The sequence below is a fragment of the Argentina anserina genome, chromosome 3 (assembly GCF_933775445.1).
Source record: "Argentina anserina chromosome 3, drPotAnse1.1, whole genome shotgun sequence".
Classification (NCBI taxonomy): domain Eukaryota; kingdom Viridiplantae; phylum Streptophyta; class Magnoliopsida; order Rosales; family Rosaceae; genus Argentina; species Argentina anserina.
The window spans coordinates 23630071-23658067 of record NC_065874.1 but is presented as its reverse complement, the minus strand read 5'-3'; the positions used below and the strand labels follow the sequence as shown (position 1 = coordinate 23658067).

Genomic DNA, 27997 nt, shown 5'->3' with positions numbered 1-27997 from the left:
GTGATTCGAAACTCTATTGGTCTCTTGCTTGCAGCATTTGCACAGCCTATGCTTCATGCTAAGTTATTGCCAACTCTGCAAGACAAGTTGAAATGTTTCTGGATGGTCTAAACTCTAAAGTTTGTGGAGCAAATGCAACTACCGCTATGAACGTAGAACTTGATTGCCTCTTGGCAGTCCAGGGCATCAATGATGGTACTGTTGACCTCACATAAGTCAGAACACAGTAACACGGTTCTAGACATTCGATTTTAACTTTGTTCATTGCAAGTTGTGAAGCTCTCTTTTGCGCCCACAACGTGCTATTGCAGTCTAGCTAGTTATGCTCTGAAGCACATCATAAAACTTGGGGAAATCTTACCTCCTAGGCTCCTACTTACATTCACGACTTAATTATGCAAGTACTTTGATCTAAAAAAAAAGGGAGTGAGGGAAGAGTAAGCAAACCTCAGAAACACTGCATCATTTTCAGTATCTGTTCCGAGCTTCCAAAAGTTGTCCATGTTTTCTTAATCACTTGGTTTTCCCTTAGGTTTGCTTGTACCATGGTGCCATCAGGCGTCTCCCGAGCTTCAGTGAGTTGGGAAGCCTAAACTCAGGGAGCTCGACTTTCTTCCAACGCACTCTTAAACCCGCAATGCTCTTCAAATTTTTCCTCCTCATCTGGCGTTTCTATACTAGAACCAATGCTAGCGTGTGTTGTTCCCGCCCTCAACATCATGGATCTTTTATCCTTCCCTTCTTTTCTAGGTAGACCAAAGTTCATAGAACTTTGCTCCTAAAATAAGGAAATCACCAAGAGCTCCTAAAGAGTTAGGATCAAAGTAAATGCGGATAACTGATTAAGGTGGTGCTACGAGCTAAATCGGGACCAGCCTATTTGAATAGCTCTTAGAAGTGAAAACTTCATCACTTCTAGACCTCAGCAAATTTGACCAGGCTAGCATCCAAGACATGCGTCTCCTTTTAGTTTCAGAAATGAATGATTTTGAAAACTTGACTAAGAAGCAATGATAACAAAACACTTCAAATTTGAAAAAAAACAAATGTCGTATACATTTTATAAGCAATAACAAAGGCGATAAGCTAACGTGGTTATGAGATTTAATCATTCAGAATTGTACTACAAGACGTAGCATTATTTACACTATTTTACAAAGCTCCCACAGAGCGGAGTGGGGATACATTGGGGTTTATCATGTACAAGTCAAGGAATTAACGAGGGCAAAATTTTGGAATTTGACTTGCTCTAAAACCTCATGAATGCTGTCATCTGTACGCTTTGGCTGTTCATCTAAATGAAGTGAACACCACCAGATCAATCTCGCTCAACTTCTAAAATCCACTCAGTGCACTCTTGTAGAAGTAGAAATTTTTGATGAATGGCGATTTTCAAGATTAACTGCATCCTTTCACAAAACTGAGCAGCATCTTCCTTGCAGCTAAAAGAGCCGGCACATCCACATTGTTCTGCTAAATGTGCGGCTTTGACTTGGTTACATCGGAGACACACAAGGTCTTGTAGGTGGTAGAGACGCTCTCTCTGCTGTACAATCTGAAGAAGGGTATTCTCCATCAGCTCTCTGTCATAAGGCTGCCCGCATTGGGGCACAGCACAGCGCCACTCTCCACCTAGTAGAGCTGAATCACGGCAGATGTCCAGGTCTCTACAGTCATTGCAGTAGCTGTCAATCAAGGAAAAAAGAGAGTAATGAGCAAGCAAGTTGAAATTTAGATAATGGAAAAAGATGGCTTCCCAAAACACCACATTTTAAAGGACATCGAATTAGTGGAAAAACTAACAGATATTAGGAGTTCACAATATTAAGCTCATGTTCAATTTTGAAACCCTAAAGTTTACCGGACATCTAAGATCAAGATGCACCACGAGTACAAAAGAAAAAAAAAACCCCAATTAGTGAAACCTAAGAGGACCACATGTTAAATCTCTTGGATTTCTGATTCCAAGGAGAATATTTAATAAGAAATATAATTCTTTCTTTGACCATATATCTTACGCTTCTTACTACTAATTCTCTCTGAACAGTGTGTAGGTGAGCGCAAACAGATTCGATAACTAGTGGAAATTCACACAATGATGAGCAACTTTTATACTTGAAAGAAAAGTAATGGGAAAGAACCATTGCGAGGACATACTTAAGAACCTCCATATAATTACAGATTTACAGGCCTTTCATAGAATATTATGAACCTCCATTATCTGTTTACTTACCAAGACATTATGTTCATGCAATTTCTTCATGTCTAGGAAATAAATTAGCCCTATCATAAACCCTTTCTAAAAGTGAAATATTAACAAGGTAAATTAACTGTTGTACCTGCAAATGACATTTCGTAAGAACAGAGATGGGCAGGGATCGCAAAACTGAGCTTCAGGAGCAGACTCCCTCACATGCATATATTTTAATAGATTACTTCTCATAACCTGTAGAATCAGGGTGCAGGAATAAAACATTAATTAGCTGACAAGAACAAATATGAGGCCACTCTTTTGGTATCTTCACTTAAAATAAGTAAATACCATAACATCATGTTCAACACTTTGATCAATGAGCAAAACACCGCAGACATTCTTAATGAACTCAAGCGCCACATCTCCTTTGCGGATATTAGCAGCAAGTTGCGGCAGCCCAGTAGATGTCCGATAGTCATACTCAGACTTGTTCAGTTCCTTCATATGAAGTATTGTATCACGAACAATTCCCAGAAGCTTTTCAGTAAAGTATGAGCTGATCTGTTGAGAAACCAGAATAATTTGAATAATATCCAGAACCAACATTAAATAAGAAGACAGAAAGCTGTACTATCTTTTGCAAATATTGTTTAACATTTAAACCTGTCCTTTAAGAAAATCGGTCATGTGAGCTTCCAAAGTCTCAGCAGCTGCAACTGTAATTGATGGTGTGCAACTGCTGCCATCCTGTAAAGTTGCTCTAATGGCTGACTGCTTCTGTGCATAATTCCAGGGAATATACAGAAACTGGGACACAATAAAAATAAAATGATCCTGCAAAATGCCAGAAGATAATTGAACCATTAGAATTACAGAAGCCTGAAGAGTATCTTTGTTCTAAGATCTCATTATTACTGCTAAAAACAATAGCAGCAGTGGACTAACAAGTTCTTTTAATGCCCATGTGGCGAAGATTTTATCCTCATTGACTAACCTGAATTTTCTTGGGTAAGTATTCCGCAATGTTCCAGCTTGATATAATATCCACTTGAGATTCACCAGACATGCTTTCATCAGCTTTAATTGGAATTCCACCATAATTATACTACCATGGAAAAAATATACTGACTCAGATGAAAATAATGATGACTACATAATGGTTAGAACTTATCAGTTGGCCTGTGTCATTAGATTATATATTAAAAGCTATCTAGGGAACTATGGATACAGCTAATTATAATGAAAGCAGCCAGGTAAAGCTCTCTCATAGCACAAAACCCGAGGGGTTAAAATCTGGTAAAATAGAGCAACCAGCATACCCTTGAATAATTGATATTCTTAAATTAATACAAATTCCCTATCACTATTGAGGAGCAAAAAAGCAATGATATGCTTAAGTTTACAATTCATATACAGATGTTCGAACTATCACAGTTTCTATATAATTTAATTTCATATAACTTATAACTTCAAAAAATAAGAAGTCAGAGAGAGCATTAATCAACCTGATCCATGAACAGCAAAGAATGCCAGAACTGCAACGGTTCAAGTTCAATCCACTCAAATAGTTCTCTGCAGATGGAAAGACATGGAATTACTAGAAGAAACTATCACAGTATAATTTGCAGGAACTTCTAAAAAGCTATCAGATAATAACCTTTTCTGGAGAGTTTTAAGCATGCTATCACAATAAGCTTTGGCTGCTGATATATCAAATTTTCCCGTGTCTATAATAACCTTGTAGAAATTTGCAAATATGATATTTGCACCCAATTTGCGGAACTCATCTAATAAAATCAAGAGCACCTTTTTCATGACCTAAAGAAATTGAAAACAAAAGAAACCATAAGACTAGAGAAAATTATTTAGTGCACTATGGAAAGAATACAAATTATGAAATCTGCAGAAACTCCAGAAAGTGATGCTATGAGAAACAACATTTACCTTGTGAAGTAGGCGTTGAAGTGCTGGATCATGAAGTTTAGACTGGGGGCTGCATCATAAAGGAATTGGTAAATATATGAGTCAAACTACGGGCCAATGAAAATAAGTAAATAACGGCAAACTGGAAATTATACAGATCCAAGCGAGAAGGTATATCTGGTAAACAAGCATCAGATAATCAGGATGCATGGTAAGCAAGAGATCGTAACCTGCAAAGCCACCGATACAGATGTTGCAGTAACGCATCAGCATACACATTTCCAGATGTATGTGCATCTGCAAGACACCGGTGGATCAACTGCTTCAAAACTCGGAATGCAGGTGCAGATGAAGTAGCTTCATCAAAGGCAGCCTGGATATTAAAAGTATGTGATCCGGAGTTCATGTCTGTTTCATATCCCAGCAAAGCACCTCCTTCCATTTCATTTACTTGGTTGCTTTTTAGAAGAGCATCTACAGCAAGATGGTGTATCTACATAAAATCATGACACATCTTTTAATATATCTGAAATATAAAAAAGATAACTGGGAAACATGTAGTTGAGAATATTTTAGAACCTTTAGTTCCACAGTGACCTTTCTATATGCTCCAGGTTTAATGATTACAAATGGTTGATGGACCTGTTTCATGAAGTTAGTGTTTAAGGAAAAGCATAGTATGAAGTATTTGCATTACATAGCAATTAAAACCTAAATACTATTTGGTCAGTAGAGATAAAACCCATGCACATCGTTACATCCACATGTCAGTTTGAGACTAACCTCATCTGCGAAAAATCCAACTTCTTCATTAATGCCTCCTAGATCTGGAATACCATCATCAGATATCCAAAGTACCTGTAAGAATTAACATCCAATAAGACAAGTGTGATAAAATCCAAAGTACCTTATATACTGGATTCCAAAAGATAAAGTTATTTTATTTGGGACCAGATCAACAATCAAGATAACTATGTGGATTTTAACCCATTCTTCTATATTGGTCTACATTACACTACAGCACAGAACACCTTACATACTGGATGCCAGAAGATTAAGCTTTTAGGAATGTATCAAGAACATATATCAAGCTAAACTAAATCATTCTTTAAAATTGACACTACTACAACACATAAAAACTGACTGGGGCTTGCATACTGTTAAAGAGCATCAGTTCTACAAAGTCATTTATTTCTGAAGCCTTAGAGAGAATATGCAAGATATAGGATCATAGAGAACCTGCTGGCTATCACGTAATGCTCTTGAAAAGAAGATATCTGCTGTATGCATAAGGGAGTCAACTTCGAAATTGCCCAATGGCACCTGCCCCGAAATTTAACAAACTGTATGATCATTAACTGCAGATAACCAATAACAGGAAAATATGCTGGTATAAAAAGAAACAATTATTACGTGTGCATATCTTGAGAGAGAGATTCTATCACTCAACCACTGAGATGATGCAGCACATCGTTGCATGCCAATTTTTGCAGCCACTTGTTGCCACCCAAGTACCTGTATGAAGCAGAATAATACATATAATTAGGTACAAAGCAAGAGGCAATCATGTGAAGAGTGAAGATCTATGAGGTCTTTATAAACTACCTGATATTGACTATCTCGAGCATTAAATGGAATGCTCACGCAAGGAAAATCATCGAGAGCGCATATACCTGACCTCATTAATTGCAGGTTTGGGCATTCGATAACAGCAATAGCAGGTCCATGATGATCATGTCTGTTATACATAAAATTTATATAGGTGATTAACCGACATCCAAACACATAGATAAGCATTACAGTGCCACAACATTACCCGGTCAAACATCACACTGAGTGAACTTTTGAAAATCAACTTTTAGAATTGTTGGTGAAAGATAATTAATAAATGCAGCTCTCAATAGGTGACAAAATATGAAAAAGACATTCCCTGGAAATTAGTAATCTCAAGTGATGAGTTTAAAATAAAGTTGCCAAGTAATTTAGTGAAGAAATGAGTACACCCCTCACAGCAAAACAAAAGACATTTGAGGAATATCAGTGGTAAGCATGCAGTTACTTAAGATAGATGGACATATTTCTGTGAAAGATGTCTGTATGAATCAGACACATGGTTGTTAACTTGGAGCACAAATATGACTTCGCCATTTTAGGGAGAACCAATGTGTAGCCAAACCTGTGCTCATTAATTGCTTGCTGCAAAATCTTTTCAGCATCCTTTACAATTCCAACGTAGTCAACCTAAAATTAGTACAATCACATAAGATAAATTAAAAAAAAAAGAAGAAGATAAGATTCACTAAAAGTACAAGAAACAATCAATAAATCCTTCACCCATATAAACGAACTAGTTTACCTTGATAATGATTCCGTTCCTAGGAGGCAGCTCAAGTGATAATGCCTGACAAGCTTCCCGGAATAGTTTCTCGAGAAAAGATGGTGACAAATCTTTATTTTGATAAGGATTGACCACTACAACACTTATTGCTCTTGATGCAGGAAAATAAGCAACATAAATTCCACGCCCTTCTGATCCTTCAGCGATGCTGACATTAATAACTTAACATTACAAGTGCTATATGTTTCATGTCAATAAAACAAGTAGAAAACATAAATGAGCCTAGAAAAAGAAAATGATTTGAAACAAAAGGTAAATCATATTTCTTGTGATCAGAAGCAAAATTTACTGTAATGTGTGTCTCTGAGATTAAGAAAAACATTGATATTTATTACTACATCATAAGTCCATAATCCCAACATCACATGGGACATAATAAGTTGATGGTATCTGTGACAGCTTATATGGTAATAGGAAGAACTTAATGTAATTAGTAAGTATACATGAAACTTTTAAATTTCCAAAAATTACGAAGTCTAAGTAATCAAATTCCTGTTGAATAATTGGAAATTTAATTTAAAATGTTCGCTGAAGTTTTTCAAATTTTTGATGGGTGCTGCCCTTATATGTGAAAGATTAATTTAGGCTGTTAATTTTCCCCGCTTACACAATACAAATCAAACAAATTTTTGGAAGAGCCAGTATATATGTAGGGTAATATCAGCCACATGCTTACAAGCAGCAATGAATTCATTTTGAACACACACACAGAGTTTCAGGTGCGGACGACTGCACGGTGCGGATTCATCCGTTCCAGCGACCGGCGACGCGCAATGATGGTGCCGGCCGTGCTCTCCCCTCCCGGCGCTCCTGTTAGTGCCGGCCGGAGTTGCAGCGACAGCCCACAGCGGCCGGAATCTTGAAATTTTTGAAAATTTGAAGTTTCTGTGCATATGTCGGAAATTTCCAGATTCCAGCCACCATGGACTAGCACTGGAGCTCCGGCCAGCACAGACATGAGCGCCAGGGGGAGCACGGCCGGCACCATCCGCGCCGTTGTTGCGCGTTGCCGGTCACCGGAACGGACGAATCGGCACCGTGCTGACGTCCGCACCTGATAACCATTATATATGTATATTTATATATATATATATATATATATATATATATATATAACATTCAGAAGAATTTCAAAATTTTGTATATAAACCTAAAAAAGAAATACAACCCCTATCATTCTACGTACACGTTCTGCAAATGGGTGATAGTTCACACCCCATTTGGATGATAACGAACATAAAAAACAGAATTGTGTAAAGAGAACTTCGTCTATATGGTTGATTGGGCCTCCATTTATAAAAAGAAACTATGCCGCAACAAGAAAGATAACGAAGCAAAATAAAAGGTCAACTTCATCTTTTACATAGGAAAAAAAAAAGATGTGATGCTTACTATAATGCCAAAACCAGAACCAACACAACCTCCCAGGCCAACACAGACACACACAAGTGCACGCGTGCACACACACACACAAAGTGGAATTGGAAAGATAGCACACCACAGAGGGGATGCATAAATTTCTTCCTAGGCCGAAGTTGAAGATGCATAGTTGTTTATTTAATCACGCTGGGAAACAGTACTGTAAACTACCTGTGATACAAGTAGAAGAAAGCTATGGATTGGGCTAGATAAGAGCACTCTGTTGTATTCTTCATGTCCAGTGCACTAATGCTCCAGCCATTTTTGGCATCACCCTGAGCTTTTTTGTCTAGTTTACAGACACAACCAATCTGTGTGATTATATTAAACTCCAACGGCACCTTTGTCTCATATATTCCCTAACAAAGAAATTCATCGAGTCAAGCTGAATGCAACAAGCCATCAAGTGATTTCACTACAAACCTTGCTATGATAGAGTACCATGTATCAACTTTAATTATTAACAAGAATAGATTGAGAACTGCAGAAGTACAATCTTAACAGACGGTTAAATAGTGCAGCAACATTATAACTTAATTGTACCAATAGAACAAACTAGAAAGGTTTAGCAATTCATCCTATGAACAAAGTAAATAATGATCACTATCAAGAATCATTCGAATAAGTGACAAAAGAACATGGAGGGGTTAAAGCATGTACTGACCTCAATATCTGGATCAGCGATAAGAGTTGCAAGCTTTTTCCTCACTGTCTTATACCTCTTCTCATCAACTGAGACCTATTTTCAACCATACAAATTAGGTAAATGTTGGGTTTGAAGCTTCCCAGACAAGAAAACAGGTTATGAACTACATTATTCTTGATAAGATTTACACCAGTAGTACCTCATATAGGTAATAGCTATGTCTTCCATGTGGAAGAGTCTTGTTGACATACTTCCCTGGTAAGTCTTCTTTCAATTCTTCTTTAACAGGTGATGTCGAATTGATGTAAAAATTTCTTTTAACATTCAGGGGAATCTTAAGCATCATTCCTTCAACAACAACCCAAGCCAAAATTTGGCCACTTTCAGAACTTGAAACTAGTTGTAATATCTGGATCATAAAGTCGATGTTAAGAAATCATAAATTAAATACTCCAGGCAATCAAACAAAATGCATAAATTGACCGAGGAAGACATTACCTGCCAATGACAGCGAGTTAGGGCTTCTTCATGACTCCTAAAATATGAATTTACACCTGTTTTCCCCTGACCTCCTTCGAGACTTCTCCTTCCACCATGCAGCTTGTCATTAGCGTTATGAACAGACCTTGAATTATTCAATCTGTCAAATTAGATGGCAATGGCTAAGAGTTAAATAATCAACTCCATATAACAGACCCAAGGTCACAAAATTGCAATCTACACTCACGGAAAATGATAATAATTATAATAATAATCTAAGCTTGAGGGGTATATTCAATTGGTATATCTACAGGCAGTGAAATAATGTTTTAAGTTACTTATAAAGGAAATCAAAATTGAAATCATTGTTTCAGGTTTCCCATGAATTTTGAGTGTCTATGCTCATATACAAGCGCACGTTACAAATCCTTTATCTTGATTGGGAAACCAAATACTATTCTAGCATCACCGAATCGAGACACAAGATTATACGGACCTCCGAATTCTCCAAAGTGACCTCCCATCAAGAAATCCAATATTACCCTATAGAAAAACACACACACACACACACACATATTTATACACACACACAAACACAACATAACCCCCTTATGGCAGAAGTTATGCCCCACCCCAGGAATATCCGCACGACCTCACACCAGCACTGAAAACTTCTTCTGATCCCGGCAACTCCAATGCGCCCCCACTCCACCCAATTATGAATTAAAGTAAACCAATATTTAAAGGACACCCCTGAAAACCAAATATCCTTTTGGTAGCTTCCCGCTGAAAAATTGTTAGGTGTTAATCTGAACTTAGGGGTTCTTCAGTTAAGATAAGTGAAGAAAGTACCGTTGTTTCTTCCTCTTGTCAAGAGTATCTTTCCATTTCCTTTTCTTCATTGCAAGCCATCCTTGATAATCTACATATTTGTCAATTTCTTCCAAAGTGACAGTATTTTGCTCTTGATTTTCTATATGATTTGTTTGTTGTAGCTGTTGATCTCTTTCACCACTTGCCTTGGCTGATTTTTTCTTGCTATTACCTTCATAACAGTGAACAATGGGTCTCGGTCTACTTACAGAACTGCTTTTGCTTTTGAAGTCCTCCAAATCTTCAACCATATCTTCATCTACCACATGATTAGAGCCAATAGCATCATTGCTTTCCACCAATTGATCCTTGTTCACTGACCTGAACATGTCAACCAATTTTCGTTGTCGAAATTTATCTTCCTTCTCACGAACCTTCTTATGTAGCCAATCAGGATGAACTACCCTAGGTACAGGATTCGCAACCTGAAGTAAATTTAGCTGATTTAAGTACATCTATTTGAAAAGGTTGTGTACAGAATGAATAGAGAGAGAGAGAGAGAGAGAGAGATGAGGGAAAGAGGAGGGAGGGGGGGGGGTAGAATAATAAAAACCTTTTGCATTGCAGCAGGAATGGTGACGATTTTCTGAATTGCTGATCCTAAACGTTGTTTGTAATAGGACCAGTCTATAATGGACCTGATGTCAATATCTGAGACCTTGCACCACTTTCGTACATAAAACTTCATAATTTCTGATAAAGTTGAAATGCAATTTCAGAGTTAAACATAAAAAAACAAGAAAAACTAATAAAAGAACAAAATAACAGCAGAACTTTACCAGCATCGGTCTCAAATATTGCAACTGGTACAGCACGCTCACTAACAGGTGTTCCCTACTCGTTAATATCCAGAGAAGAAAGGGCAGTCAGATTTGCATGATCCTAAGTTGAGAGGAAATTCAAAAACCACTACACTAGTGATACCATCTTCCTCTCTAATTAATACAGTGATGATCCTAATTAAGACAAGTAGACAACACAGCAAGACCATGACAGCACAGAAAACCAAATTGCAAAGAAAGAGGTGAGCTTCCAATATTAGTAATAGAGTAAGAGAAAAGAGAAACTTAATGGCAAAGCACTTCAATCGAGCAAAACTAATTACCAAACGTAAATATATTATTACAAAACACTCATTCATAGGGAAGTGGAAGTCAAAATCTAATTTTGTCCCAGTTGTGTTTACCTCCAGGATCGTCCACCTTAGGCAAAACAATATTTTGTAATTTTTCAACAATTAAAGAGCCAAAGCCAAATATGCGTGTGACTAAAAGGCATTAGCTTTCCTCTACCCTGAACACTCAAAATTATCCACTGCAGTAAGAGAATTAATGTATTGGCCAAACCCTTACAGTAGATAAGAAACGTTTGACGTACTCCAAACTTTGTAAGAATGATGCAAAAGTATTGAGATCAACAATTTTTGTCCAGATGTTAAAACAAAAGCGCCAATAGGAGTTAATGAAGCCCAATGCAATTAGTAATTGCATTGAACCACCATTTCGCCAACCAGACAAAACGTTGAGCTTTTGAAGGTTCATCAGTCTTCCAAACCATCTTTTTCAATAGTTATAAAAAAATAGCGAAACTTGAACTATCCAGACATAGTGGAAAGTAAAAAAAATAAACAGAAAGATCATAGACCCCCTTCACATCCAAAGTTTTATTGGAAGGATGAGATGCCCAAGATGATAATCATGAACAGTTGAAATTTCATGGTGATCAAAAATTTATGTACCTTTGGTTCACATGCAACTATATACTGACAACGGAGTCCTTTATCTTTGACCATTGTATCACCAAGAAAATCAGCAAGACGCCGTGCAGTGGTCACTGCACATGACTTTTGGCTTCCATATTCTGCCAAAGACTTGCTCATGGTGCTTGATTCTGATATATAATCAAGCAACTCACTGTCTGCAATATCCTTTCCTTGATTCTGAAAGAAGGATGAAGCAAAAACAACAAAACTTCATAAGAAGTTCACTCTTCATATAAAAGCTCAAAAGGTAACATTTTTTGTAAAACAAAATGAAGCAGGAGGGCCGCTCATGGAACATACAAGCATTGTTTTATAAAAAACAAATTTAATAATATAAGCCAGGGAATCAATCACATACATCAAGAAGATCAAGCCAGCGGTTGGCAACAGAGGCAACGGCTGAATAGCATTCCTCTAATGTAGATCCATGAAGGAACTTATCGAAAAGCTCAGCCTACAGACAAGTGTGTCCAACACATTATAAGACCAGTGTTTTCTTGAACAATTCTGATAAGCACAAGCGCATAACGAATCAAGTAGATTTGTTATTATGTATTTTTTTCCACTCCAAAAATGCATCAACCACCAAGGAGTCAGTCAGATGATGACTTAACAATTGAGGCTCTACTGTATAGCTAAGTACCAGACTTCTTGGACCTCTATATAACATTGTAAATTGCTTTTTTTCTATGTTCTTTATTATTTTATTTTTGTTGTTGTTGATTGTGCAACTATCACAAAAAGATACCTGGAAAACTTTGATGAGCTTCAGCTCACCTCTACGTTTGATCTCAAATCCTTTTAGTTCAGCAAGTGTCCCATCATCATTAAAGACAGCATAGCGCTTCTTAATTAGAATTCCTTCTTCCTTAGAAGCAGGAAGAATCATTGCCTGCGTAAAACATAGTACGAAATTTCATTTAAAATTGTTGGGATTATATAAAATAAATACTACTATGCCTTACCTTGTATGGGCCATCCACTTCAAATTCAATTGAACATTCACTATGAGTTGCATAAGTTTTCTCAATCGGATCTGTAAGAGTCTGATAAATATGGTGGTAAGAACTTGAACTGACCATTGCAAAATCATAAACAAGTTAAACCAAATTGTACTATACAAAGAATTTAACATTGTAGTTCACAAGCCATAGGAGATAATTCAAACAACAATATTAAAAATAAGTTTCAAACTCTGTAACCAAAAATAATAATAATAATAAGTTCCAAACTCACCTGGTATTGATCGTTTGTGTTGTTTCTTGCCACATCAACATTAAGCATGACACATGGATATGAGATAGTTAGCTTCTTCTTCAAATCTCTGTTTGAGAATAAAAGATGGATATGAGATAGTGTGATGATCAATTCAGATACTTTACAAACTAGTATGGAAACTAGCATCCCCTACAGGATGAATTAACTATGAGTACGTTCCATGTAAAAATCAATTGTTCAGACAAAAGAAAAGTACATTTGGGAATAATGCAAGCAGTTGGGACACAGTGAGTTTTGGGCGAATCAAACCGAAATCCTTGGAAGCATACATCAGCCCGGACAAGAAAAAATTTCCCTAGGAAAAGGCAAATAAAGAGGTTCTAGGAAGATTCTAGATTAAAAAATCAACCCTTGAAAGTCTTGTTCCCAAGCTTGTTCAGGCTATTAAGATACTGATTCTTAGGTGGAAAGATTCACTCTTCTCTCAAATTTTAGGGACTTCTAGTTCAGAAGAAACTTAAATAACCAAAAGATTGAGGAGTTTGCTTTGCTGATGGCCAAACTAGAAAATGCGATTAGTGGAGTCCTGTTGGGTTTCCAACCCATGTGTTTTTCCTAAGATAGTTTCTTAGAATATGGTGTTCTAGTAAGGATAGGGAATCCTTATTGATGATGGTTTACTTGTAGAAGGAGGAGGCTTTATAGCCTACCACTATTAGGAATAGGATTCCTATTTGGTGAGGAAATATGTTTGTCCTTATGGCTATATAAGGAGTGGCTATATAAGGAGGGGTTATGCTCTAGGTTTAGGCATCACAGAGACAAAGAGCATAGTGTGTTCCATTCTCGGTTAGAGGGTGAGAGGGCAGAGAGGAGAAAGATAGGAAGAGAAGAGTTCTTGTTTTCTTAGTCTTTCTTGTGTACCCATTATTAATATAGTGGAAGTGTGTGTTCCTGTCTGGTGGATGTAGGCAAAGCTATTTGCTGAACCACCTTAAATCTGTGTTCTTGTGTTCTTTTCTTTGTGGTTGTTTCTCTTGGTTTGTTGTGCTTGTTCTGTTTCTCTGACTAACTTGTTGACCGATTCACTACAAGTGGTACCAGAGCCTGGTTGAAGGTTGGGTTCGGCTGAATCGGTATTGTCATAATGGATGATGATGTGAAAGGCACAATGATCAAACTCACCCACAAGAATTGGGTGACGTGGAAGCCAAGAATGGAGGATATCCTGTATTGTAGGGATATGCATGAGGCCATAGAGGGTGTGGCTGCAAAGCCAACCAATATGACTGATGAGAAGTGGCGAAAGTTGCACCGGAAAGCAGTTGGTACAATAAGGCAATGGGTTGATGATAGCGTCTTTCACCATGTGTCGAAAGAAACTGATGCGGAAGAACTCTGGAAGATATTGGAGTCCCTCTTTGAGAAGAAGACCGCTGCGAAGAAAGCATTCCTTATCAAAGAGATGGTCAACATGAAGTTTGATGACGATACTAGTGTGGCTGTGCACTTGAACAATTTCCAGGATGTGACCAACCAGTTGTCGACAATGGGTATGAAGGTTGATGATGAGCTACTCGCATTGCTGCTGCTAGGAACTTTGCCGGATAGTTGGGAAATTTTCGTGGTGACCTTGAGTAATTCTGCGTCTAATGGTGTATTGTCTAAGGATACCGTTAAGGATAACATGCTTAACGAAGAACAAAGAAGGAAAAGTGTTGGCACAGACAATAAGCACGCAAGAGCCCTTTATGTGAAGGATAAAGGCAAGAATTCGGGTCAAAGGTTTAGTGGCGATTGTCACTATTGTGGCGAGAAAGGTCACATGAAGCGGATGTGTCGAAAGTGGAAACAAAACAAAAAGAAAAGCAAGTACCAAGATGAAGATAATGGTTATTCTGCTTGTGTTTCGGATGAGCTTCTTACTTTACAAGAATATTTATATATGGGTGACAAGAGTCATGATTGGTTCGTGGATAGTGGATACGGGTGCAAGTTGTCATGTTAGTTCCAACTTGGAGCTCTTTTCTACATACAAGGCAAATGGCTTTGGGATGTTAAAGATGGGCAATTCAAGCTACTCTAAGATTTCGGGAATATGAGATATTTGCATCGAGACTAATCTGGGTTACCATATGACATTAAAGGATGTGAGGCACGTTCCGGATCTACGTGTCAACATACTGTCTGCAAGTGCTCTTGACAGGCAAGGTTTTCACCAGTTTATTGGTGATTGGAAGTGGAAGCTGACGAATCGATCGTTGGACGTTGCTAGTGGAGTTTTGTCGTTCCTTGTACAAGACACATAACTTGGTGTATAAAGATGACTTGAGTGCAATAGGTGATACTTCTTCGGACATACGGCGTCATGGTGACGACCATATAAGGAAGAAAGGCGTTCTGGAAAAGTGGTCCCAAATGTCTTTTTCCAATGGGTTTTCTGACCAGGGTGAAGATGGTCAAGAGTTGTTCCACCAACAGGGACATGGTGATGAGTTGTTCGATCAGGGGGAGCCTGATCAGGGGGAGCTGCATGCTCCAACCACATAATTCTGCATCAAGTCAGTTTGGGCGGACCCTCGGTGATGGAGTCGCGCCGGTGTACCTCCCTCATGGTCTGGAGGGGGAGATTGTTGGGTTTCTAGCCCATGTGTTTTTCGTAAGATGGTTTCTTAGAATATGGTCTTCTAATAAGGATAGGGAATCCTTATTGATGATGGTTTACTTGTAGAATGAGGAGGCTTTATAGTCTACCACTATTAGGAATAGGATTCCTATTTGGTGAGGAAATATGTTTGTCCTTATGGCTATATAAGGAGGGGTTATGCTCTAGGTTTAGGCATCACAGAGACAAAGAGCATAGTGTGTTCCATTCTCGGTTAGATGGTGAGAGGGCAGAGAGGAGAAAGATAGGAAGAAAAGAGTTCTTGTTTTCTTAGTCTTTCTTGTGTACCCATTATTAATATAGTGGAAGTGTGTGTTCCTGTCCGGTGGATGTAGGCAAAGCTATTTGCTGAACCACCTTAAATCTGTGTTGTGTTCTTTTCTTTGTGGTTGTTTCTCTTGGTTTGCTGTGCTTGTTCTGTTTCTCTGACTAACTTGTTGACCAATTCACTACAAGTCCAAATCAATTCTCTTGCAAATCTTTCCATAGGTTTTTAATTAGTAGTGGTTCAGATCAAACTTTTTCCTGCAAAGCTTATTTAGAATGTCAAGGCCCCTACTAAGGTGAAGATTTTGGGAAGCCTCGTGGCACACGAGAGGACAAATACATGTGATATTCTTCAAATACTTGTGACCAGGATGTTGTACTTCTCCTCTTTGGTGCATTTTATGCATAACTCAAGGGGAAAGCGTTAATCATGTCTTTGAGCACTTTGAAGTACCTATCTTCTTAGGGAGAAGTTATTTAAGGAAACAAGAGTGGAGCTTGCTAAAAAAAATTCAGCTTTTGGTAAAGGGGAAACAGCCAGAATCCTTTGGGGTTGTGGGGTGCTAGCTGTAGTCTGGGCGATTTGGTTGGAAAGAAATTGATGACTATTTAAATCCTATGGTGGGTTGGGGTGAGAAGAGCCCTGGGAGAGGGTCAAATTCTGGGCACCCTTGCGGGCTTTTAGTTCTAAGATTTTCAGAATTATAATCTTTCTTCCATTATTCTCAACTGTGAAGCAATTGTAGTAATTCCCCAAGCTCTGATATAACAATACTTTTTTAGCTGCTAAGCCTTTAGCCCTAGCCTCCCTCATTAATTATTCAAAGCAGATATCTAGTCCACCGCCTAGTACCTTGCCTTTCTTTTTGATAGAAGCTGTTACTTTCCGAAAAAAGAAAACAAAAGAAATGTAGCAAACATAACACCAGGGTAGCTGCGACTGTTGTTTACTTCAAATAACATAAAAAAAAGAATATCAATAGAAGAAACATACTTTGTTTTGAGTGTAAAGTTCTCAGGAAATGAACCAGGAAGCACGCACCAGATACCATCTGTATCTAACTCAAGAGGTTTTCCAATTTTTTCAACTAGCAACCGAGCATTCTGAATAATTTTGGCTCCAGTATATGTAACTACACCAGCCATTTCCATTGAATACCACCTTGCACCCCTGGATTACCATGTAAAAGCACATTAAATTGTAACAGAGAATAAAAGCTATATTAACAATAGAATCAATAATAACGTGATTTCAATTAAACTCACTTGCGCATGACGTATCCATAAAAAGAGTTAAGTATACACTTATGTGCAAGTTGTAGCGAATCATAAAGCACCACCATATTCTGGCACAACAAATAAGCATACTCATCAACAGCAGTAGAGTGGGTTAGTTTGAACAGTAAGATAAATAAAAGTCCAGATGTTCAACAAGCTTACTTCACTAAATGAAAAGATTAGAACAATAAAATAAAAGGGAGGGGGGAGAGAGAGATAAGGGCTTCATACTTGTGCTTCCTGGATCTTTATTGAATTTTTACTAGCCTTTGCTTCAGACAACTTGCCCTTCCAGACCTTATTAAGCCCTTTATACTCATACCTTCTATCTCGAAAGCTTAAAGTAGATACAAAAAAATTGGCTCAGAGAAAAAATAAGAAAAGGCATAAGCCGGTGCTCAACAGAAGACATTTATGACTAAAAATTCATATCAGTCGATTTACATTTTCGTCTTGGTTCTTAGTTTGCATATATTATAAGGGTCGTATAACAAAAGGCTATGTCTTTTATTACATCAAGATGAGAAAAAAATTCAATGACCATAATCTTAACGCTCACCTGCGAACTGTGTCAACGTAGAACGAATTTTCCCTCATACAAATCCCTGCTTCCCGAAGTTCAGTGACTGGCTTGTCTACTACTCGTTTATAAGCCTACCAAAGACACTGAGAATTAGTGTAGGTAGTACTTACGAAATCATTTAAACAGAGTCTTCGAAATATACACCTTCTGACAGTATTTCTTTAAACGCTCTTTCAGCCTTGTTTGCTGTTCCATTTTAGGCAATTCAAGAAAAGACCGTGACTGCTTGGAATTGGCATCATCAACAGACTCAGACTCAATTTGCTTCTTCAAATGATAATAGTCGCTGGAGTTGTTCAATGAATATTCATATGTGTACGATAAGTAGACCACTGAAATCAACCCCGGAGAAAGAATACAATGTGGGGAAAGAAGAAAGAAAAATTAACTGGTATAGAATACCTTCTTTTTGCCATGAATATCTCTCCACGCCAAACCCATTCCAGCTTTCGTAGACATGTTTTTCCTGGACGGTTGAAATCACAAGCAGTGCAGACTTCATCTGTAACTATTGATGGGGGCTGAAAAATAAACAATCAGTTATAACAATATATATTATGAAATCTTCAAGTAGCCAAACTATAGAAAACAACAATCCAAGAATGCAAATGAGTATATTAGGCTGACAGCATCAGACTGTTAATCAGTTCATGAAAGCTGGACTATAGCAAAACTATTGACATGATTCTACACTAAACAAGATCAGAACCGATTTTCACCAACTAGAACGACTCTTTCTAACTGAACTTGGCTCAAAGGCTTATATCAATTACGAAAAGAGAAATATGATATACATGAATCATATGAAGCTGTCATCTGCACAGATGAGAGTACTAGATAAACAGCCCACCTGAAGTCTGTTTGTTAAAATTATATTGGGATACATTGCAGCTACATCCAGGTGATAAATAAGTGGGCATTCTTCTCGTATTGGTTCATCTCGCAATTTCACAAGCTGCAATTGAGAAAAGGGAGTCATGAATGGGAAACAGTACATACTACCTAGAGAAGGTGTGAATGAAAAAAATTATCAGCACCTTTTCCAGAATAGAATTCTTCACTTCATCATAGTTGGACACAGTTTCCAAGTCCATCTTTCCCTCTACTCTGATAGCATATTGAAGATCTCGATCGAGGTTGTTAATCAATTGCTGGAAATCAAAATTCCAAAAGGATAAATTATATATCATTATGTGGCAACTCCAGTTGAGTAGCAAAATTTTGGTCCAAGGGGGATAAAAGTATGATTATCAGAGATATGACAAACAGCAATTAATCAAATTGTTTTTTTTTTTAAATAGCCTAGATGTATGTACCGAAGCAAAAGAATCTCAACCTGATATATTAGATAGGATTCAATCGATTATAGGCCAGACAATTCCCAGATATACGGCCTTTATTAGAAGGAACAAGTACTTTATCAGTTAACCAGATTGCCCCGTGCCTCTGCTGACAAACTATCTTGTGTAGTAACTGATGTTTTGGATCAATTGTAGAGAACCTACCTACAACTTACTATGTTGTGACAGTAAAAGTTGAATCTTACAGATCCAAACTACTTAGACTACGAGGGGAGAAATTATTAGATTTGTTGGGTTTCCAGCCCATGTGTTTTTCCTAAGATGGTTTCTTAGAGTATGGTGTTCCGGTAAGGATAGGGAATCCTTATTGATGATGGTTTATTTGTAGAAGGAGGAGGCTTTATAGCCTACCACTATTAGGAATAGGATTCCTATTTGGTGAGGAAACATGTTTGTCCTTATGGCTATATATAAGGAGGGGTTATGCTCTAGGTTTAGGCATCACAGAGACAAAGAGCATAGTGTGTTCCATTCTCGGTTAGAGGGTGAGAGAGGGCAGAGAGGAGAACGATAGGAAGAGAAGAGTCCTTGTTTTCTTAGTCTTTCTTGTGTACCCATTATTAATATAGTGGAAGTGTGTGTTCCTGTCCGGTGGATGTAGGCAAAGCTATTTGCTGAACCACCTTAAATCTGTGTTCTTGTGTTCTTTTCTTTGTGGTTGTTTCTCTTGATTTGCTGTGCTTGTTCTGTTTCTCTGACTAACTTGTTGACCGATTCACTACAAGATTTACATGCAATAACTAAATACACAGATTTGAACGACCTGTTTCCTGGAGGATAAATAAAAACAAGAGTTCTAGAAAAAAGATCTATTTGATGTTGTCCTCTGTAAAGCATCCGACATTCTATCATTTATGACCAGCTTTTGTCTAATGGGTATTGGGGTTTTTCCTGATGGTGTATAATCTTCCAGAGAAATTGAGTACAAAGCCTCTGCATATCAAGATAGCTATGGATGTCATATATGTTGGGTTTCCAGCCCATGTGTTTTTCCTAAGATGGTTTCTTAGAGTATGGTGTTCCAGTAAGGATAGGGAATCCTTATTGATGATGGTTTACTTGTAGAAGGAGGAGGCTTTATAGCCTACCACTATTAGGAATAGGATTCCTATTTGGTGAGGAAATATGTTTGTCCTTATGGCTATATAAGGAGGGGTTATGCTCTAGGTTTAGGCATCACAGAGACAAAGAGCATAGTGTGTTCCATTCTCGGTTAGAGGGTGAGAGAGGGCAGAAAGGAGAAAGATAGGAAGAGAAGAGTTCATGTTTTCTTAGTCTTTCTTGTGTACCCATTATTAATATAGTGGAAGTGTGTGTTTCTGTCCGGTGGATGTAGGCAAAGCTATTTGATGAACCACTTTAAATCTGTGTTCTTGTGTTCTTTTCTTTGTGGTTGTTTCTCTTGGTTTGTTGTGCTTGTTCTGTTTCTCTGACTAACTTGTTGACCGATTCACTACAATATAGACTTATAGATTACAAAACATTAAAACTATGGGGGGTGGGGGGTGATTACTCTTTGTAAAGAAGTGATGTCAGACAAACCGTAGTCCACAATCACTGATAGATTCACAAAAGTGGTTAACCAATACCAGAAAATATGTGCACGGTATATTGAAGCAAAGAAGCACTATGGAGAATGAATTTTAGACATACCTCATAGGCAGTTGCATCAAGCCTAAAAGTAGTGGGAAGATCAGATCTGAAAACACCACTTTCAAGGCATTCCACATGGCCACCTATGTAAGTCTCACTTTCCAGAAGGTGATTTTTATAGAACTTTTCCGGTTCAGATTGGTGTTTGTTAGGACAAATGACGTTTGCCTTGTATGCCTGTATAAATAGCAACATTGGTTGAGGAAAAAAAAACCATATCATAAAATGAAGGATCTATTTTGGGTGTAGTCATCGAACTTGCTTGAAAAGAAGCATTAGCTGATAAGTACAAAACAACTTACCTCAACCATTAAAAGCATTTCACAAAGGGTTCCACTACCCTTGCGTAAAACCTCATCTGGAGACATTGGAATAATAGTTGCAAGAGAGAAGATAAATGGATGAACATATGTCATGTACAAATAATAGGTTGCAACAGCATCAGAAACCGAATAGGATGCCATCCTCTGTAATTTCACCAAATAGAAAAATTATCAGAATGTTCATGCAAAATAACAGTACAAAAACAAACAGATCACAATTGAGAATAAATGCAGACGCCTACTAACATGGACTTGATGGGAAAGATGCACATGTATCCATAAAGTTTAATGTATATGATAAAAAGTAAGAACTCAAGTTGATTCTGTGTTATGGTACCACAGCACCATTACAATTGTAATCAGGCTTCACAGAATTTCCTGATATGACCTAGAATGCAAGATGAATTCCACGCAGAATAAGACATGTAAATTTGGATAGACAAGAACTCAAGAAGGTAGTACTGTTAATGGACATAGATTGATCAGGAAACATGTGTTTTCCTAAGGTTTAGCATTTTAGTCAAACACTTTGGCATTTAACTTTAAGGGTAGTAGTGAATTTATACAACCCCTACTCAGACATTTGCGATTTACTCCATCAATGTAAGTGGCCACAGTTGGGTTTATACATCTACTCAATTCTCCAGAAAATAAATTAAGCATGGACTACATGGTTCACATGTTAATAGCTATCAGGTTAGTCTGTGTTGTATACCAACTGAAGGGAGAAATTGTACAAAGAGACAAAGGAGGAAAATGTTGAAATGATATTTATGAACTTGTCACTTAATAAAATGAATCACACATAATCCTCTTTCATCCCTGTAGAGAACAAGTGCATGACCTATGATGCACGAGTACGGGTACGGACACGGGATACGGGTACGGCATGATACGTGATACGTGTTTTTTTTAAATGTAGTGTTTTGGATGCGTTTTTTAATAATTTTGATTATATATATATAATAGTTTTCAGTTTGGGTTTTTAATCTTAAGACCCGAGCCCTTTCCTCTCTCCCTCTTTTCTTCTTTTTTTTCTTCTCCTTCCTTTCTTTTTTCTTCTCTTCTTCCTTCTTCATCTCTTCTCTCTTCCCGACGCAGCAACACAGCTGCAGTCTTTGACCGGCTGTGCCGCCGCCTTCCAGCCACGTCAGGGCACGCCACCACCGCCATTCTCTCTCCCTCGACGAGCTCTACACAACCCAGTCCTTGGATGTCGGATTCGAGCCACATTCCGGCGACATCGAATTCAAGACAGCGACACCGGTGAGCTTCTTGGCGTGTTCCTGGAGCTCCGGCGATCCAATCTCCTTCCCTTTGGTAGTCTCGGTAACTTCTATTCCATTTTCAGTCAAGGATACATGTATGTAGCGTATCCGGCCCGTACCCGAATCCGATACGGATACGATACGGGCATTCCTCTTTTATAACGTATCCGTGTATCATAGTGCATGACAGTTGTAGCCAACAAATTTATCACTGATTATCAACATTATTGATTCTACACCACACCATGCAAGCAAGATTCTTTCAAACAACAGAATTATTATTTTTGTCATTCACACCTGAGGTTCTTCTTTAGCATAGCGAACCATATCCTCAGGATTCACCTCTATCGGATCATAACCCAACTTTGCCTTCGTAACAGCCTGAAATAAGATAAAGTGAAACAATTACTTTCCATCTGGTAAAAACATGTATTAGCACAGTTATTATGCCAATGTGCTAGATTATTCCAGACTTAGCAAATCCTAAAAATATCTTGTTTAAGTGGAGGTGAAGAGCACCAGACTATAAAACCCTTAACCTACTTACTCTCAGCCTGTCATATTCCTGTATTCATTATAGCCTTATAGAGTTATAGGTAAGTTTGATTCAATTACAAGCATACATAAATGTGAAGTTATGAACCAACACACCCGGCCAACCATGATTTTTAGATATTGGTATTTGAAGCATTCAAATGAAAGTGTTTTCTTGTATTTTGACTGTATATTAGTAGGTAAAATGTTTAAGTAGTCCATAGTGGCAACAGAGAATCTTGTTAGCAAACCACATTACAGGATATTCTCTAAGGGGCTTCAGCTAAAACAGTCACCAATATAACTATAAAACGAGAATTAATTGCTACACAGATTGTGAAGCAGAAATTAAGAGAAATTTAAATCAAACAGTAAGGCAAGCAAATGAATTTATGAAAGACCAATGACAGAAAACACCAATTACACTAGATGAAAAAACACAAAATCAAATTGAAAAATCTTACCTTAAGGCCCTGGCTCCCTTGGGGTAGATAACTATCACGTTTGACCCAAGCAAAGCAATCGAGATGACAAGCAAATTTAGCTGTACATTCCCCCTGATTTCTGTCACATAAAAATCCAACCTCCTGCAGCGAGAGAGAATGGGAATGTAAGAGGAGCAGTACTTAATCGAAATCTGAATACAGGAATATCTCAGAGAACATGAAGGGGAAATAACTATGGAACACTGATAAAATCAATGTCCCACAAGCCAATTGTGTTGAAGAAAATTCGAAGGGTAATAACTATGGAATACAAATTTCAATTCTGTAGAAATAAAATTTAAATTAATGAGAATCGGGGGATGACTCAAACATATATACTGTAATTTATTATTTGATGTAAAATTGTGAAGGCAGAAAGATAAATAACACTTTTACACAGATGTTTTAATCAACTGGACATAATCATGGTGAAAAGAAATGAGCAGAAAGCTTAATATACAGTTAAAAAATGTAAATTGATAAAGATATTTAATCAGTCTGACAGACTTGTTCATAAGTTTTCTAATTGGTTAACAATTAATACTGGATCAATGGTTAGCGTTTATTTAGTGATAATATTCACATCCCCTTTTCTGTTAATGAATATTAAGAAACATATATATAAATGACATAATATGTATATATGTGAATCAGATTACAAGCACTTTCTGGAGGCCCTCAGGATGATAGCATTTTAGTTGTAGTCCCGGGTAGTTATGAAAAAGATACAAGCTAATGTCTAGGCTCATATTGCTGCTTAAGTAGATGCAACTCATGAGAATTTAGAAACATACATCATTCATTTTGAAGCCATGATGTGCAGCTCTGGTTTCCAGGAACGGCCAATCGAAAAAATCACCATTGTACGTGACATAAATTCCAGGCTTCACCTCCCGCATATGCGCAAACCACAATTTTAGAAGCTCCTTCTGCAAAAATGACAATGTTATCTGCAAAGCTGACATGTATTACCATTTAACAGACCCCTTGCGTAATAAAACTATTTAAAGAATCTTTTATGCGTGGGGCAGGGATGATCAGTGTTACTGTTACCTCATTTTCCATATTTGTGACCTTGAAATGCCCTACAAATTCTTCTTTTGGGGTGTACTCCAAATATTCTATATCAGCTCCAACACACTGAATATAAGGAAAACTATAAGATGATCAATGCATAGTTGCATACTTCAATATCTTTCTTACTGATACGAAATGGAAAATTGGAGATGTAAAAACATATCAAGTTTTAGCTTAATAAGATTAGTGAACAAGTAGCGCTACTGATGCCTACCTTAACGAGATGATCACGAACAATATAACCCACACAAAAAATAAGAGCTGAGATACATGACAATACAGAGAGAATCTGATATACAAGGCCTTTATGGCTTCTTACTTAACGCAAATCATATCATATACTCTCACATCCTTTCTAAATGAGAACATAAACTGTATGTATGATAATGACCCAAAAAAGGTCAAAAAATAACAATAAACTGGAGCATTAGAATAACTAAATAGATCAGCTAGTAGTCTTTAAGAACAAACGCTCTCTCATTTGGCAACAGGAAACAAACATCAAACGCCTAACATAACGAAGCAAAGATAATTAAAAGGCAAATCTGACCTCTCTGTTAATAATCAGGTACCCTTGTCCATCAACCATGTATGAAATCATCATTATTTGATCATATTCCGCATCTGGAAATTTTAGAGGCAGCTTAGTTGTCTCAATATCAAATGCACAAACGTGAACTTCAGCATGTTGCAGAAGATCTGTCCTCCTCTCGAGCATAACACCTGTACTGGATACGCTAACATCGTACCACTTGCCACATCGCACATCTGACGAACAAGAAAGTTTGGATGAGGATGAACTTTGACTGCTGGAAATAATAAGAAAAGACCCCTCTAGGGAATAGCAGGATGTAATTATATTGGAATGTAATGAGAGATTACCATTGTCAATAGCAAAGCGAACATGGTAGGGAACATCATATTCACGAAGATCAATAATACAATCTAGGAAATCTTGAGGCCTTTGTTCTCTACAAAAAAAAAATCACCAAAACAGAATCAGGAAAACAACCACAAGTTCAAATGCGACAGAAAGCAAAGAAATCCAAACAGAAAGAGGGAGAGCCTTTTAACAAATGAACTTTCTACCCAACTTTTGAGGCCAAACAATGGAGCTCAATACCCAAGAGAAACAAGAATTAAAACAAATAAAGCTTACCGTCTCCCTAACAGTATTGACTCATAAGCTTCGGCAGCATCAAATTTTGTGTGGTTTCTTTCAACTACTTGCACTAGCTCACTCTTGACATTCATTAATTGTTGAACAGTATCAAATGATAACTTCAAATAGGACTTGTGTAGGCCTGACAAATGGTTTTTCTGTCCAAGAATGAATAATTCAGCATCAAAACTTTTAAATTATCAGCAAACATAAGAAAGATGCATACATTGGAAGAAATATATATTTGAATGAGTAATTAACTGAAGAATCATTATGCGAAAATATAAAAGATATGAATAATAAATCTAAGTGAACCTATTACATTTAGTTATGATCTTAAACAACATGGTTATTGGAAATATTTAACAGAAGTCATATGCCATTGGCATTGTACTTTCAAAATATATCTTATTATATAATTACTGTATGAATTAAGGTAAAGCCGAAGTTTCACAGTTTTATTGAGAGGAGGTGCACAGAACATATGTGGTGGTGTATGGATCCATTTTACCATATGGTAGCCATTTCAGTACTGTGGGTTAGCTTATCATAAGTATACTAATGCTTGAAAGGCTATGCCAAAAGTACATTAATGCTCAAGGACCACAAACTATTATGTTGACCGCTTACATTTTGCTTTAATGAAAAAGAAGAAAACAACAAAAAAAGTAAAAGTTCAGTCATGCCCAATACTTGGGGCAAATCTAACCCCAAGGATACGGCAAATCCACCCTCAAGTGAAGTTGCTAGCAAAAAAAAAATGGACCTTAAAAGTAAGAGATGTGTAGTAATGATTAATTAGCCAAGAGCATGTCAGCATAGTAAGAAACGGAAAAGCTTTCCGTGGACAGAGTATTGCCATACATAGACATGCTGGACTATGTAACTAACTAAGAAAGGCATGTCTTGAGGCTCGACAAGGCACTTATTAAATATGAGTATGTAACTCGGTACCGTCAGCATTTTCAAAATGAAATAAAATATAACCATATTAAGCCAGTGATATAGAAAGTTCCTTACAAGATCAAGGTCTTCTTTCCCCACTATTTCGATATCAGCAATACGACCCTCATAGCGCCGTCTCAAATATGCCTCAACATCCATTTCCAATTTTTCCTGTAAATAAAACTTAACTTCTTAACGCTACTGAGATAAAACTCTGCCGTAAGCAAAATTCAAAGATATAAATAGGCACCTTTGTGGCTGCATAGAAATAAGGCCGAAACTTGTACTTTGACTTGAAAGAAGAGCCATCCTGCAAGTAAACTAGTTACAACAACTGCCGAAACATCCACCAACCATAAAACAAAGCCTATTTGTACTAAAACTTGTTCTCAGTGTATCTTACCTGCGTAACAAAATACAGATCAACGCAGCTGTACACTTTACGGGTGTCTTGATCTTCACAAGATGACTGCAACATACAACGAAACACTCGTAATGTAAACAAACTTCAATTTTTCACATTACCTTGTCTTTGTTTCATCGAAAACTCAATCAGACCAACTATCAAATCCTCACATAAAACATTGCCGTTCACTAACTCAGCTAGAAAATGTTAATTTCCTATAAAAAAAAAAACCTCTCCGAAATGATAATTACACATTGGAATCCCAAATTAACAATTTCAACCATAGCGCGATAATTGAAACGGCCGAAATGGAGGAAGCAATTGGGGGAACAGAGAATCGAACTCACCGAAGCAAAAGTGAGAAGCCAGCCCAGGCGAGTTTCGCCTTGGGAGAATAGATCGAAGCCGAGCCTAGACTCGAGGTCTTCGTCGGCGGTGCGGGCGAGCTTCTGCTGCTTCTTGGAGCTCCACGAGTTTTGCCGGTCACGTTTCCGGCTATCGTAGCCGCTCATGGTATTAGGGTTTTTTGGTTGCTCTGGGCGAATTTGGGTGTCGAGATCTGAAAGCGGCAGTAGAGAGTGGACCTAATAAGCGAGGGATAAAACCTCTTTTTCCCGCGCTTGTCTATCTATTTATAAAGGACCATCTAGTTGATCAAAAATTACAGAGCGTGCCACTTTTCTTTTTTCTTTTTCTGTTTTTTTTTTTGTTACAACCGGGGTCCTAAAGACCCAGACAAAAGGTCCCTTCGGGGACATCCGATAAAATTGAAAATACCCAAATAAAGAGAAAGAAAAGACTAAATGCTGAAACATTTGCAAGCTCTTCTAGCTCTAGACACAGTACATAGATCATCATCAATAAAGGAAGAAGCAGCATGAATGGGAGGGTCTTAAAAAGTAATTAAATCAAGTTCATGGTTGATGTCCTTAGCAAGAGCATTAGCTCTCATATTAGAATCTCTAAAAACATGCACCATCTTGACCAGGGACGGATTATAGTAGTACACTTTGTAATTTTTTAATTTTCTTCTAATTTTATAGGGTTAATTAGGCAAATCTTGCATCCCTATATATG

At 37.5% G+C, this 27997-nt stretch overlaps 1 protein-coding gene across 1 annotated transcript; it reads right to left on the bottom strand.

Moving 5' to 3' along the window:
- Positions 1-1082: 1082 nt before the first annotated feature.
- Positions 1083-27484, bottom strand: LOC126788042 (DNA polymerase epsilon catalytic subunit A-like). The gene is made up of 49 exons (XM_050513994.1): positions 27268-27484; positions 26918-26983; positions 26765-26824; positions 26590-26685; positions 25567-25727; positions 25290-25378; positions 24958-25175; positions 24384-24470; positions 24125-24259; positions 23310-23432; positions 22609-22692; positions 21023-21187; positions 20721-20897; positions 18744-18857; positions 18557-18661; positions 18109-18227; positions 17851-17992; positions 17683-17777; positions 17355-17460; positions 17112-17191; positions 16840-17016; positions 12932-13019; positions 12661-12741; positions 12444-12587; positions 12054-12149; positions 11672-11872; positions 10713-10767; positions 10487-10626; positions 9913-10358; positions 9079-9220; positions 8780-8989; positions 8599-8673; positions 8106-8293; positions 6474-6663; positions 6294-6358; positions 5723-5855; positions 5531-5632; positions 5357-5440; positions 4901-4975; positions 4697-4759; positions 4348-4610; positions 4139-4187; positions 3852-4012; positions 3700-3766; positions 3189-3299; positions 2858-3028; positions 2543-2755; positions 2340-2446; positions 1083-1685 (listed from the first exon to the last, which is right to left on the bottom strand). The coding sequence occupies exons 1-49, from the start codon at positions 27430-27432 to the stop codon at positions 1319-1321; spliced, it is 6651 nt and encodes a 2216-aa protein (XP_050369951.1). The 5' UTR covers positions 27433-27484; the 3' UTR covers positions 1083-1318.
- Positions 27485-27997: the final 513 nt, after the last annotated feature.

Coding starts and splice junctions, on each gene's coding strand:
- LOC126788042 (XM_050513994.1), bottom strand. CDS start 27,432: ATGAGCGGCTACGATAGCCGGAAACGTGACCGGCAAAACTCGTGGAGC. Junction 20,898..21,022: donor AAATGCTTTTAATGGTTGAG/GTAAGTTGTTTT, acceptor CTATTTATACAG/GCATACAAGGCAAACGTCAT. Junction 4,760..4,900: donor TTGGATTTTTCGCAGATGAG/GTTAGTCTCAAA, acceptor TTCATGAAACAG/GTCCATCAACCATTTGTAAT.